We start from the raw sequence: 15959 nt of genomic DNA on the forward strand, positions 1-15959 counted from the left end.
CACACATACCTCTACATCTGGTTATTCCGTTCCTTGCTATATAGATTACACTTTGCTGCAGTGGGACTAGTAGTGGGTGTGGCTGCTCGTTGGGCGACGCCTCTGCCCAATGAGTACATTCGCTTACATCCCTAGGGCTGTCCATATAGGCCCTCATCAGCCAACACCTGCACACCTAGACCCATAAGTAGCTACCCATAGTTCCCCCACCCTCAACTCCTCAACAGCACCCATCCTTACTCTGGGTCCTGGTCTGTTCTGGACACACCACTACACGCTGCCCACTCTCCCACTTAACGGGACCCATTTCATACAATTGTCTCTGCGCATGGGTCATCAGGGTTTCCCACCTTTGTATTCCAAGTATGTATACATCCCAGACAGAATGTTCATTCTATCATTTTTTTTAGTCTTGGCAATTTTTGGGGTGTCCCGCAAGGGACGCTCCTGTCTGTGTTCCAAGATTAGAATTCACAGGTGCACTGTGTACCCCCCCCCCAGTTGTATCCTGCCTGTGGTCTGGGGAGCAGTGGACTCTTTACATTGCTTGTGTATGTTTCCCGTGGCCAGCTGGGGGGGGGGTGGAAGGTCATGCTACGTGTTTGATGTTTCTTGCTTGGGCTCCTCACTTCCATTGGCATAGCCTGTGAGCATATGTTGTTCTTGTGTGCTGTTTCCTATCATAGCTGTGTATCTGTGTATATCTACACGCACACACATTATATTATATTACATACTGTGGTGGTGGTGCTGCGATAGCGTTGTCACCTCACAGTAAGACGTTGTCCTGTTCGATTCTCAGCTAAAGCTTCTTCTGTGTGGAGACATGCGTGAATGGGCGTACCTTCATTGAAGGTTGTGCGTCAGAGGTGGCAACTCGGTACGTAAAAATCTGCCAATCATTAGCGGAGTTCCGCTGTGGCGACCCCTAACTGGGAAAAGCCATAAGATACAACAGTATATATATATATATATATATATATATATATATATATATATATATATATATATACATATATACATACACACACACACACACACACACATACACACACACACACACACGCGTATATGTCTGCAACTATATATATATATATATATATATATATTTATTACACACATGTATATATATGTTTATGTCTGTAAAGCAATGCATACCTCGTGCAAATGCACTTACACATGCTTACTGGTGTTTATATATGCTTGAAGCTGCTTACTAGTGCCTTATTCATTATGACACTGACTTCACTCCGGTTAACTTTTAATTGATATTTTCCAGGTTATAGAGCGGACAGATGTCGCAATATGTTCATGTACAGATTACCGATGGTAAATGGCATGTGATGCAGTGGGATGCGGTACAGGAATGTCTGTTCATTAGGCGGTTGCTGTAACCAATACACTATTGCTGTGCTGCCTCATTTGCATATATACCCATGGCTCCTGGTTCCCCACACACATCCCAACGCCTCCCTAACACTGCAGTCATCCACTCTCCAGTAGGATTTGCGGTGTATCCACACCGCTACACATTGGCCACTCCCTCCTCCTCTAGACCCATCCCATCAGCTGACTCACTCCACACTCCACGTATCTTCAGAACTCCCAAATGTTTACTCCACAAACATCGGTGACATGAGCGACCAAATGAACACTATTCACAATTTTGGGTTGTCCCACATGGGACACGCATGTGTTTATGTCAAGATTAGACTCTATACTTCATTATATCCTTACTCCCGTTAACATGACACTACAACAACTTAGTAAATATACCTATGTGGTAACACACGTTACACATGAGAGCCTAATTATGTACGTGTTCGGCGTATTTCTTTTACAAATAGACCAGTTTAGTAATTGGCGTTGCCGTAGCAGGCAGATCACAGGAATGATTCCATGTGTGGGAAAGTCCTCACATTTGATTATTTTCAGCACAGCACTGACTTCGGACATTGCACACACTTCTGCGTTTTAGCAGTTTCGCCCCATCCCTCTACTGCACAACCTATTACTCTATCTACTGTTGAGGTTTGTAAGGGCACATTCATGTTATTTATGTCTGCAAACGGAATGAATGTGTTACAGAGAATGTACTTCTACATATTGATGCCTGCATGTGTGTATGCATATATACTTATAACGAACTTGCTGACCTCCACGGGGCGGTCCAATTAGAACCAGCACATCCACCCTGGTATGCCTGGCTCCATAATTTCATACCCATAGTTCCTCCACCCCACCCGTGTTCAAAATACACACATACCATCCACTTTCCACTTGTTATCGCAGCCATGACACACCTCCACACATTGCCCTCTCCCAAGCGTTAGGGGCCCTACATGTCTGTTGTCCGAACCCATGTAATCTCAGGCTCTCCCACCATTTAGTCCTTGAACATACCTGCCCTTGCTTGCGTAATGGTCAGATGACCAAATGGTCCATCAATTTTTGGGTAGTCCCACCAGGGACTACCCTGTGTGTGTAAAGTAGACTTAGCATATCAACACTGTTACTCCCACTAGTAATATCCTGCCTGTGGTGTGAGTAGCAGTGCTTTGCTCACTCCTACCCAGCTGAATATGACATACGCTGACAGCGCTATACAATACTGGGGTTGCTGTCGATTCCCTTCTCATTCCTTTTGTATGCTTTATTGTTACCTCGTTCTTTCTTCACAGATATATATATATATATACACATACATACATACATACATACATATACACACATACATACATTTTATATATATATATATATATATATATATATATATATATATACATATATATATACATATATATATATATATATATATATATACATATATATATATATATATATATATACATATATATATATATATATATATATATATATATATATATATATATATATATATATATATATATATATATATATATATATATATATATATACATATATACATATATATATATATATATATATATATATATATATATATATATCTATATACATATATATATATATATATATATATACATATATATATATATACATATATATATATATATATATACACATATGCTTACACCTACTTACTAGTACCTTCATTATGACAGTGCCACTTTGCCTGAAAGATATTTAAATATCTCATGCGATGCTTTTATGTCGGTTTTACGGCAAAATTACATTCATTCCACATGGAAAATTATGTGTGCTACTGTTGGGCTCGAACCGTGAATGCCTGTTTGTTAAGCGGATGCTCTAAACACAACACTATTGACATTTACGTTTATTCTACATGTTTTTTTCTACTTGAATGAATATGATGTGTAAGCTATGCTCGGCGGAGGGTGGCGACGCGCAGACATGCTGCGCTTTGCTTACACCTTCGATATTGCAGCAATTCAAATGTATCATAGGGACACAAGGAATCTAATTGTGAAAGTTCTAGGGGAAAGGGCTCAACATTCAACTACGTGCTTGTGTGTTTACTACTTCGATTTTATTTCACTGTTCGTGGACACTCTTGTATGCTTAGCATACATTTTGGTATCCACGGACACTGAATTACCGACTTACTATTGGGGCGGGCTCTACTATAGGCATAGTAGGTTTTGCAAGTGTCGGGGCATGTTTGCGCCTCTGTAGAGCATTTGTACACGCCCCCTGCACTCGCACACATTTCCTGTGCACGTCGTGGGTGAGGCGGTGTGCCCTCATATCTTCATATGGCGCTGCTGCGCCATCTGTAGTGAGGACACTCAGCGCAAGGCTAAAACCATCCTTGCGCCAAGCTTCTTGAATCCCGGGGTGAAACTATTACAAATTTATTGTGTATTGCAGTAGGGGTTGTGCCCCCTGCTCTCCCGAATACGATGTCTCTCCTTATCCTCTCCCAACTCTATAGCTGCTTTTATAAAACTAATAAAAATTTAACACTGCAATGGAAAGTAATACAGGAGAGCTTTACTTTAATTTGTTAAACAACTTGATTTTATTTTGCTTTTGATATTTTAATATGTTTAACTTTATTTCATAACAATTCAGCACTGTAATATATTCTACTACTTCAAATGTTCACATCTTGAGAATGTAAACATTTTGACATTTTCATATCTGTTTTACTAGTATTCTTACTCACGTTAGGTACCCATAAACAAAACACACACACACACACACACACACACACACACACACACACACACACACACACACACACCCATGTGGGATTCTATCATTTGGCTGAATAATAAATATACTGAATGGAAACTGTGATAAAATTATTCCAAGCTCATTTAGTTGAATGACCATCTGACCGATTCATACTCACACATGCACTTCTATACATATGTACACACACAAACTAGGCCATCTTGGGGTTATCTATGCTACAATTGTTCTCCGTTCCTGAAAGAAGAGTTTCTTATCTGCATAAAAGCACCACAAATAATACCACTGACTTGGAAACTTCAGCAGGCTCCTACCTTTCTCAACCATATCAGGTCTATCTCCTACTTTTGGTGTATTTTGGAGTACCCGTGAACTCACTAAAGATGGTGAAAGTCAAAAGAACAAAAGATCACACCCACACAGCCACTTAGTGAAAGTCAGTCTATGAGCAACAACACAGTTAACCACCTTTTTCAAAACCAGCACTCTTTCTCCTAAAGTCACCCATCTACTCATCTTGCTCCAATTGAACTCTCTTTTGGTGCTATAACACTCATATAAATCATGTGCTATCTACCAGCATGTTGGCAGCTATGTATTAAAGTGCTTTTAAACTGTGTGTGTTCCTCAATGCTCTCAGTTTATCTTAACTGCAGTATATGCAGTTTTTATCCTTCTCATTTTTTATCTGTTTGTTTTTGTCTCTATGTCAAGACAATTATGCTTACTAGGAATAGTTACTACAGAGGGGATGAAAACAAAATTCTGCTTTGTTAAAATGTCAACAAGCAATTCTTCCACAAAGCATTGTGTGTGGAGAATGACAACAAAGACCATTCCAAATCTACAGGCTACATTACCTATCCTGAGACTGAAGACAGCTGATTGACAAAGAAATTCAAAAGCTAAACTTTTAACATACAGCCACAAATCAGCTGCAGTAAAACTGTGAACAAAAGATAGCAAATATCTTTAAAGAATACAGAGATTAAAAAAAAAGAAAAGAAAACATTTTATTTAGTTTCCTTATTTTTATTCAAAATGTAATCTTCAGGACCTAGTGGTATTCAGAAACTCTGCATTAAGTATTATGAGCTAGTGCTTTACTATTTTTACCTAGTTTCACAGACTGTGGTTAAAATGCTAGTTAGGCATCTCTTAAGTGCAAAAAGATCAATTAAGATGCAGTCCCAGCTATATTTCACAAAACTAACTGAAAATTAAAAACAGCTTGCATTTTGCCTACCCTCATGTAATGATAACAGGCATGCTTTTTCAAGGTTTAACAGAACAGTTCTACTGCTTACAAACTTCAGGAAACATGATCTACAAGTACAGATAAAAGAAATTCTAAGTTCTCAAACACTGACAACTAAATGGGAATACAGCATTTTCTTACAAAAGTTAAATAAAATTGTTTCTGCAAGATCATTTGTTGCTCTTCCATCAGACCTATGTCAAACATTCTATACTGGGTTAAATTAAAACAGATCTTAACAGAACAAAATAAAATGTCTAATCTAATTTTTACAGACTGCATTATTACTCTTCATAATGCCCCTCCACCACGCTCTGATTTTTTTTAATAGATGGAGAATGACTTTTGCTTTTGACAAATTCACTTTCATTCCTTTAACAATAAAAACTGATGTCTCATAATAAAAACTGGCCCCAAAATGCGTCTTAGCAGCCTTCATAAACCACCTGTCATAGCTGCTGTATTATATTTTTTCTATTTTTTTTCCTAATAAAATTGCAAGAGTGCTGACCACAGGTTTTAACTCTATCTAGACAGTCATTTAGCATGAATGTGTGCATGTGCATCTATATGTATGGGTCCATATCAACTTACCAAAACACACATATTGAAAGTACAATGTTGAAATGTCAAAATGTTGAAACCAAAATACTTATTCCCCTACATGTGAACAGAGATGGACTTGTACATCAGTTTGTATGAAAACCTCTCTACAATATAGGATTCTTAAATTTTTTTATTGTTGGTCATTGCCTAGAATATTACATTCTGAGATTCTATCTTGCTTACAGTCTCACCCCAACAATTACAAGTTAATATGTAGAAAAGGAATAAGTTATACAGCAACACTACATAAACAAACCAATGCATTTTCTCATGTTTAGTCAGGGAAGTATTGCTTTTATACAGGTAACCACAAAATTAAACAAAGTATCAAAAAACTACAGTTAGCCGTCATCTGGATGGTGCAGTGGTGTAGTGGTTAGCGCTGTCACTCACAGCAAGAGGGTCTCCAGTAAAATTCTCAGCTAGGGTGCCTTCTGTGCAGAGTCTGCATGTCCTCCCTGCATTCATGTGTGTTTCCTCTGGGTGCTCTGGCTTCCTCCCACATTGCAAAGGCATGCAGTAGGTGGATTGGACACACTAAACTGGCCCTAGGTGTGTGTGCGTGCAAGTGTGTGGTGCACCCTCTGAGGAGGGTCGAGCCTCGGGCTAGCAACCCAACCCTGTAAAAACCCGTACCTGCTACAGAAGCAACTGCTGAAGGGCACTTGTTGCCTGATGTGCTATATGCACAGGAACGAATCCAGGGTCCAGGAGCCATCTTCCTTACTAGTTCTACGAAGGGACAACTGTCAGTCACCAGTGAATTTGCACAACTGACAACTTTCACACCAAGCAAGAGTGTGGAGGGTCATAATTTTTTAGGGATTACAACTTTGAGTAATTAATTTTTGTGGGGCTTCTTTTTTGTTGAATAAAGTGTAGCTGGATCTGGAAAGTCTTTCATCTGCTTACAGAAGCACAGATCAGAGTGAATCAATTAAAACAGAAGTGCAGATGCTACTTTCATAGTCCTAAGACATCACTGAACTCCCAAGCCCTATCAAGAGTAACTAAATGTTGAAAAAAGAACCACATTTACTATGTCCAGGCCATGTCTAGTATAGTAAACTAAACCAATTTTTGAGAGGAGAACAAAAAAAAAAAACTGAAAAAAGTTACAGCATTATACTGTTAAATGTGAAAAAGTACGGGTATAAGAAATTAAGTCATAATAAGAGACAAATGATTCTGAGACATTACTACTACTGCAAAGAATATCAAACCAAGATAAAAACACATTTTATTTTTAAGGGTGGTGTCTTCCTTTAAGTTTTATAAATTTTATGGACTACTGTTTGATATAGGTTATTACTCAGACTCTAAAGATTTTCTGCATATCATGACATATACTTTTCTGCATCTTACATGAGCAGTTTTCATGTACTCATTTTTAAATCCTTGAATATATACATTGAGATCCATTCCATCTCATTGATCTTTCGCTGGTTAACAAAATTATGAATAGGAAATCTGTCATCTTCCTTGGCCAGGAAGTGTCAGCACTGAGGAAAGTCATAGCCATCAAATACAACCCCCCCCCCCCCATCTAAAAAAAATTAATGCCATGATCTAATGGGTTGCCAACATTATTCAAATACCCCTTTCAACCTTCCATATGAAAGATTTCAAAATCATCTGGTAGAGATCCTACTGCTAGAATGCACTTTTACAAGCTCATGTGCATTTTTTTTGGGGGGGGGGGTGCACTCATCCATATTTATATTTGCTAAGCTACATCTACAAGGCTCAAAATGTGTAATTTGAACTGCTAAGGAACTGCTTTTCGCTCCATTTTGCTTATCGTACCATGCTACACTTTTCTCTTCTTTGCTTATCATACCAACCTCTTTTAAGTTGTGGCCAATACCCTCACCCAAAAAAAATACCTACTGTCAGTCACTGATCCTTTGCTCCCTTTCCTCTCTCTCTCTCTTAAATGTCTCCATATGGAAGTCCGAAAGAGAAAAAGTGCTGCTTTGTTATGTCAATTCATCTGGAATATGGAATAACACCAGATCTGTCACTTTGAGGGTGGGCTGAGAAGTAGAAGGAATGAGCATGTTCTCTTACAATTCTCCCTGACATTTTAGTTATTAAAATACACAATACAATACACGGCCTAGTTAACTGCACTTCACTGGCAATGAAAAATGCCTGCATTTAGCCTATTAAACGTAAACAGCTGAGCAGCCCAAAAAGAATGCACTTCTTAAATGGCAAGGGCGTAGCAGCTGGTGAAATACTTCCTACATAGGGTGGAGGTACCACCTGCACACGAAGTAATCCAGACTTTGTGTACTGTTCCTATCGTCCTCAAGTATGCTGCGTTTGAAGAGTGTTTGTGTTTCTTCACATAGCACGTGAAGTAATGTCATTACACATACGTGAAGAATTAACTGTCATTTACAAGTGCAAATCAATGAATAAGGAAATAACGACTTGTACACATTACATTTTTTCAATCAAAACCCCAAGTCTCCTTAAATTCAGTAACAAATGACTATTTCTATACACCGTAAGGCTTGCTGTGACATGCCTCACCATCACCATGGCATCCAAAAAATCAGTGCTTCTTCATTCCACTAGCTAAGCCTAGACACGAAGGATCTCTGACGGATTTATAGGGCAACAGCACCAGAGTTCAATTTTACTGTTAATAACACCGACGATGGTCAAATAAAACAGTACCACTAAATCAAGCAGTACTCATGAACAGTCCATGTACCAATGTAATGTTCCCAAGAAACAGTTAATGCAAATGAATGAAATGTAAGAGACAGGTAAAATGAGACATTCCATCGTTCATACTAAATAATGACAGTAAACAGCACAAGAAGAGACAATGAGCGAATACTGTCCTCCATCCGAAATGTTTACATACAATAATCCTGCCTCAGGAAAGCATCACTACGTAGCTGTCCTACCCTTGACTGACTTTAACCAAGGGTGTCACTGTCATACGGTCGGAGTTTTGCTTGGTGGCACCCACCTCCCAAATAAACAGCTTTCTACCGTATTACTATCTCAAATCCAACAGCTAGATGCCAGAAGGCAGCTCGCTGGTGGTACTCCTTTTGTTGCAGTGCTTTATCAGTCGCCTCTGCGCATCTTGACATTTACCGGATGGCATCACATTGTACCCTGTGCGTCTCTTAAACACCACACTGCATGCAGTTACAACGGTCATTCAAAAGAATACAAACAAAAACCTGTCCTTACTACTGGCATGCCCCTCGCCGGGGGACCAGACCAGCCAGGCTAGGTTTTCACTGCCCAAAGACATATATATATACTCCTCACCTTTGTGTAAAGCTCGGATGCTGCCATGCTGCTCCCGGTGCAGTCTCCCCTCTTAACTGTGGAAGGTGGCAGTACTCAGCAGCGTCTCCGTCCCGCCGAAGCCGCTTTTTTAACACCAGCTACTGCGTCGCAAAGGTTTCCCAAACTGCCCTTTCCCTGATATGAACAATGCCGATATAGACCGGCTAAGCATCTGATAACAGCCGTTTACTCCATGGTCCTTGCAGAGTTTGATGTTTTGGGGGTCCAGGCTGTTTCTCTATGCATTCTGGGAAGGTAGATATGGGATGAAGTGAGTCACAGAATCCACTTCTCTTCTCGCTTTCTAACACACTCCTGTGTTCTCACAACTTAACCAGGCCTGCCCCCCAACGGTCGCACGAGGCTCATTTCTCTCCTTTCCAGTTGACAGTCTACTTAGTCAAAGCGAGCGACTGAGACCAGCCAGCGAGTACGTTGAGGAAACATGTCAAATGGCCAGATTTTCGCCTCATATTTTTGGTCTGTTACTCATAAAATGTGTGATTTTCTGGCAAATCACTGGGGACTGAAATGACAAAAATCATGCCATAAATGTGAATTTCAGACTTCATATCCTTCAGAAAATGCATAGTAACACAAATCCTGCTATTCTAGCAACTTCCTAAGTTTGTAAGAGCAATGTTTAAAACCTGTCCCTGTTTTTGGCCTTTTGTCCCTCCATTATTTTGGTTTTGTCTAGATTTCATTTGCTAAGAGGTTGCAAGTTATAGTGCAGGAGTTATTTTATTTTTTATTTATGTTTATTTCTTGATATAGGTAATAGGCTAACGTAACCCAGAGAAAGATTCCCCTTTCAGCCACAGCCCACAACAGTGAAAAAAAAAAGAGAAAAAGATAATAGTACTATAATGGTTTATAAGCATGCAAAGAAAGTAATATACATTAAACAATGACAGCATCAATAAAATAAAACATAGTGATAAGTAACTGGGCAGCCCTTATTCCCTGCAAATTATTATTTTTTTTTAATATTTGTTATCTTCTATGAAACAGACTGTTGACTGCTACTGGAGCTTCTCTCTGATCTCAGATGGTGTGAGTCAGTCCTGCTCCCCCCCCCCCCCCATTCAGGGGTGTAGCCAGACATACTCTTTGTACTCTACTGAGTACATTTTCTAATGAGCGTCACATCAATATGGCTTTTTTTCCAGGTCATATTATGTCATTATGTCTACAACTGTCTGAATGAATGCCTCCAACAACAGGAAAATTATACTTTCATTTATTAAATGCTTGTGGGGCAGCATTTTGAGAGATCTGTCTGTTTTTAAGTGAAAGATGCCCAAGGGGGTAGGACTAAGAGCTTGTGAGTACAAAATGGAATTTGCTTGCGTCACCCCTGCCCCCAATCTGAAACATTCCAGTTCCCTAAGGGGAGAATGAGACATCCAGAGCAATGCTGTACTCACAGCCATAGAGATTTTTATTTTATTTGTGCATTCCCTACTCCAAATGCCTGATGTGTAATGACATACAATTGTCTTGGCCAATGTATATCACTGGTATCCACCAACACTACCATTCCTGCTTATCACACCTCCCCCAGAATAGGAACGCTTGTAAAATACCATTGCTTTTCATATCTCCCATTCAGCTCCTCAAAAGATGGACTCACTTCTCGAATCTAGGTTGCCTGGGTCACTGTCAGGGTCCCCCCCCCCCCCCGCTGCGCCATGGAGCTGACTTCAAATTTTTTATATATATACATGAAACAGGAAGAGGTAAGAAGAGTGATGGAGTTACAGAGAAGGACTGGGTAACAGCTAGAAAAAGTAGGTTATAAGGGTTCAGCGCAGAGGAGATGGATGGGTAATAGATACAGAGGTTGGTGGAGAGAGGGAGGGCCAATGAGAGGAATGTCAACATGAAGCCATACGGTTACTACAGAAGAACAAAATTATGGATGTGGATGGATCACTGGATGGAGGGGGTTATCTTATGGTGGTGGGGGTGGACTGAAGCACTTGCATACAACTTTTTATAAGAAGTGCAGTTGAGGTCTGAATTTAGTATAGTCTGTTGTGTAATGAATTTTAGCAGGCATTGACCCCCCAAAATAAATAAATGGCTAATATTTCAATATAGTTGTTTGTAAGGTGTTTTTCTAATAGTTAGACTGTTATTGGGGTAAGGGGTGGGCTCAGTATAAAGGGAAATGGGAACAACAGTATGAAGGAAAATGTGAACAAGAAAGAGAAGTAGGTCTTCTTTCTCCTTCTTTGGGAACCAGTTAGCTCATTGGACTGTGCTATAATAGAGTTCATTTCTAGTACAGATAGGCATGAATTGACAAATTTTGTTTGAGTCACTTAAGGTTTTTGTATGATGCATTGGCAAGTAATGGTAGGACATAGATTCATAGGTTCATAGGTAGGTACTAGGCTATCGGCCCAAGGGTCTGCGTAAGCCTAGCCAACAAGGTTCCCTGGCTTACGCCACCCAAGAAAGTTATTTTCCTGTGCTACTGTCGAGCAGAGACACACAAGTGATCCCCGGGGTGTAGTTCCTATTTCCCATCCACTCATCAAGATTCTTCTTGAAGAGTGCTAATGAAGAACTTTGCGTGACATAGATGGGTAACCTGTTCCAGAGTATGGGAAGTCTCTGGGGCAGGAATCTATCCCTCCAGCATGTCCTGTTTATTGTGGTGACAAGGTTAGGTCCCTAGAGTGTATAGCTTGGAGGGATTGGGATTTCTTTAGGTATAATATGTCCAACAGCTCTGGGTTTGACATAGCTTTATATGTTAGCAGAGATCACCTCGGAGTAGGCGATATGCTACAGAGTAAAGCTGGAGTTTTTTGAGGTGGTCAGTGTAGGGCATTTATTTGAGGCCAGTAATCCTCTTTGTGAGGTACTTCTGTGGCCTTTCCAGTTGCTGCAGATGTCTTGTGAGGTACATTCCAAAAGGGGCGTTGTACTCTATAATGGGTCTAATGAGTGTCGAGTAGAGGGGAACAATGACCTCTTTTTTCCTGGATGAGAACCCTTTTATGATGAGGTGTGTCACGCAGGACTTCCTGACTACTGTAGCGATGTGACTATTAAAGGAGAGACTACTGCCCACCTGGGTCCCTAGGTCTCTTATCACGCATTCAGTGTTAAGTAGATTGCTGCCTATGTGGTAGTTCATGGGTACAGAGTTTTTACCAAAGGGGATGACACTGCACTTTTTGGAATTGAGCTTGAGGCCATGGCTCTGACACCAGGCATCTGTCTCAGTGAGGCCCTTCTGTAGGATGTCCACATCATTTGGGGACTTGACTATGGCTCCTAGTTTGCAGTCATCTGCGAACTTCATTAGCCAGAGGCCTTCTGTGTTAGCCTGTACTTCAGAGAAGTAGATACCAAACAGGAGAGGTCCCAGGACGGAACCCTGTGGTACTCCACTTGTCACTGCTTTGAGGTCAGATTTGGAGTCTGCAACTTTTACAGTGTGGGTTCTGTCAGTGAGCCAGTTGGCAACCCATCTTGTGACATAGGGATTTATACCTAGTTTAGTGAGTTTAGCTATAATTCCAGAATTGGGGATGGTATCAAAAGCCTTGGCGAGATCAAGATAGGCTGTGTGAACCACCTTACCCTCATCTACGGCCTTGGTGACTTCCTCAAAGAAGTGGATCAGGTTCAGGAGGCATGATCTGCCTTTCACAAACCTGAACTGGGTGGGATCCAGAGTTTGGAGGTTACCAATGTCTTTGTTTATGAGTTCCATGATGATATGTTCCATGGCCTTGCAGACCAGGCTCATCAGGCTAATAGGTCAATAGTTCCCAGGATCAGTGGTGGCTCCCCCTTTGTGGAGTGGGATAACTGTTGCTGTGCACTATTCAGTGGGCACAAAGCCTGATGCGAGGCTATTATTGAACATGGTGCTTAAGTTGGGAGCCAGTTCGTTCTGAAGTTCGTGTAAAACGCAGCCTGGGATGTTGTCCGGTACCATGGATGCTGTGTTTTTGGCTTTAGAGAGTGCAGCTTTTACCTGCGTAGTTGTGATTACAGGGACTCTGCATTCTTCCTGTATAGATATGGCCCCATTAGGGGGTGAGAGGGGGGTAAAGTTAGCACTGAACCTATCTACCAGGATGTTGGCAATATCAGTTGGTTCTGTAATTTTCTTGCCTTTGTGCTGTAACTCAGAGCAGATCTGAGAGTTGCCATCGAGATTCTTGACATAGCTATAGAATGCTTTGCGGTTGTCCTTGAAATTAGTGGCAATTTTGTTTTCATAGCTAGCTTTGGAGGATCTTATAAGGGATCTCAGCTTCTTACATATTCAAGTTGGGATTGTAAGACATTTTACATATTGCTTTTCTCCCATCAAGAGTGAGAAATTGTGATATTTTGGGACAGCAATTAAGGGTGTGGTTGATTTTTTTTTACTTTCATTTTATCAACATCTATGGGCATGTTTAGCCATCTGTTTAAGGATACCCATAGAAATCTGACAGAGTGCACTTATTCAATTGATTGTAAGCTATAAGAATAGTGTTCAATATACCAATATTGAGCAGACATCATGATATCTCATCAGACTGAAAATTAAATATGGAATTATACAAAACTCTTCCAGAGGATATTGGAAGATACTACAAGAGTACTGTTATTACAATATGTTCTAATACAATGCTCTGTGTACATGTAAACATATATGTATTCAAACAGCAATGATTTGATAAATGTAGACTGGTTTTCCGCAGTCTAAAATGTGAGCATCACTAACAATTTATTTATTTAGTTATGTTTTGGTAACCAGAATATCCAAATGGATTGTGGCCTGTTTTCAGTGGAGGTTCAGTGAGGAAAAGCTTCACAATAGTAACATATGGAGAACTAGTTTACAAGTGTAATTACTACAGTATTAACATAAAGAATCCATATTCATAATATGGACTCAGAAACAGTCATTGTTGGAAAGAAAATGTGCAGATGTTAGGAAACCATAAAGTATAATTTAGCATAATTTATTTGTACTACATATATTATTACAGAGAGTCTGTGACCTAAGGTGAAATAACAAGAATGCTGACACCAACTTACAGCAAGCAGGCACTATCTATAAGTAAACTGTGTAAGTGCAACTTGTACAAGTTCCAGTATGCAGTCCTTTTCATTGATAGTTATAATGTTATGGTTAGGGTTAAGTTTTAGGGTTAGGGATAGGGTTCTAAGGTTTGGATTAGTATTTTAGGGTTTGTGGTTTAAGGTTAGAGTTATAGCTTTAGGATTAGGTTTTAGGATAAGGTTTAGTGTTTTAGGGTTAGGATTAGACTGTTATGTTTAAGGTTAGGTTTAGGGTTAGTATTTTATAGTTTAGGACAAAGTTCAAGTTTAGGGTTTTAGATTTAGGGGAATTTACTCACTTGGGTTACAGTTTGTAGAGGAAACGTAATACTGAAACATGCTACCTATTTACTTACAGAAAGTACACATGTCTGCTTTGACCACATTCTCAGAGACAACATATGCCATCTAGTTACATCTATCAGTATCATCCCAAGAAATTTGCAGAGGCACTATCTGGGGGGCAATAAAGATTTTGGTAGGCTTTCAGTCAGATTAAGGCTTTGTGTTATTTATCAGGGAGTAAAGCCCCATTTTAATACCCACAAGTTATGGCATAGAACAATATTATTTCACACAATGAATTATAGATTCCCCATCTCTGAGTCTATTGCAGTCAATAGCTCACCTTTAAAGGAAGCAAATATTTTCTCCACTTTGGACTTCTTTTTAGTTATTATTCTTTCTATGACTACTATCTGTGATTATATAATATAATTTATAGTTCTGTAGTTCAATGACTGAAGTGATTACTGATATAGTCGAAGCTCCTTAATATTTGGTAAAAAAGTTATCATAACTTTATAACACAGCAAGGATGTTGCATAATGTTTTCACAGTGCTTGTAAATCACTAGCTGTTCAGATTTATTTATTTATTTAGTTAACATTTGTTTACCAGGAAAGTCCAATTTGGAACTAAGCCAATTTTCAACGGAGGCCTGGGGAAAAGCACTCCAGATGCATGTCTTTGTAACTTATGAATCTTATTTCCATAGCCACACAAACTGTAATAAGCAACAGATTGTACGCTTAATTATATCTTGAGTACACTTTATGGAAGAGGTGAAGCATAGCACTTTTTAAAACATTTTATTTATTTTCAGTGTAAAATAATACAATCATCATACAGTAAAGTTTAGAATGCTACATAAATTGCTCAATTCTTGCCTTTCTCTAAATTTCACACTTCAGCTTTCTGAACATTATTCTGCATGTATGGTTCCCACAAATTCCTTTTTTTTCTATATAATGTGTTCCTTCCCTTCTCTAAAGATCCCACCTCCAGTTCTTTTACACCCTTTACAAAGTTCAATTTTTCAGTTACAATTGGTTTAGATTTTGATTTCCATTTTTCTAGAAATTGCTTTTTGGACTGTTAATAGCATGGGTCTATATTAGATCAGCGAACGCTTAAAAAAGCGAATGCTGGTTGATCGACCTTGTAAGCAAAAGCTTAAATTCTCGAACTGTCAGATCAGCGATTTTTTTTCTAGGGAAAAAAATTGCTGATCCAAAACACATACACACAA

At 39.4% G+C, this 15959-nt stretch overlaps 1 protein-coding gene across 14 annotated transcripts in view; it reads right to left on the reverse strand.

The window, feature by feature from the left end:
* Window positions 1–9694, reverse strand: part of MYO5A (myosin VA) — a 4204798-nt gene extending 4195104 nt beyond the window's left edge. For 6 of the 14 annotated variants that reach the window (XM_044078840.1, XM_044078833.1, XM_044078831.1 and 3 more), the window contains exon 1: window positions 9323–9692. In XM_044078840.1, coding sequence (XP_043934775.1) covers window positions 9323–9349 — 27 coding nt within the window. In that variant the 5' untranslated portion in view covers window positions 9350–9692. Of the gene's footprint in view, window positions 1–9322 lie in introns of all 14 variants that reach the window. The other 8 variants (XM_044078834.1, XM_044078828.1, XM_044078826.1 and 5 more) reach the window with 4 other exon arrangements.
* Between the last annotated feature and the right edge of the window lie 6265 nt (window positions 9695–15959).

Source organism: Protopterus annectens, chromosome 7.part1 (assembly GCF_019279795.1).
Source record: "Protopterus annectens isolate FY-2018-M chromosome 7.part1, PAN1.0, whole genome shotgun sequence".
In the NCBI taxonomy this organism is placed as follows: Eukaryota; Metazoa; Chordata; order Ceratodontiformes; family Protopteridae; genus Protopterus; species Protopterus annectens.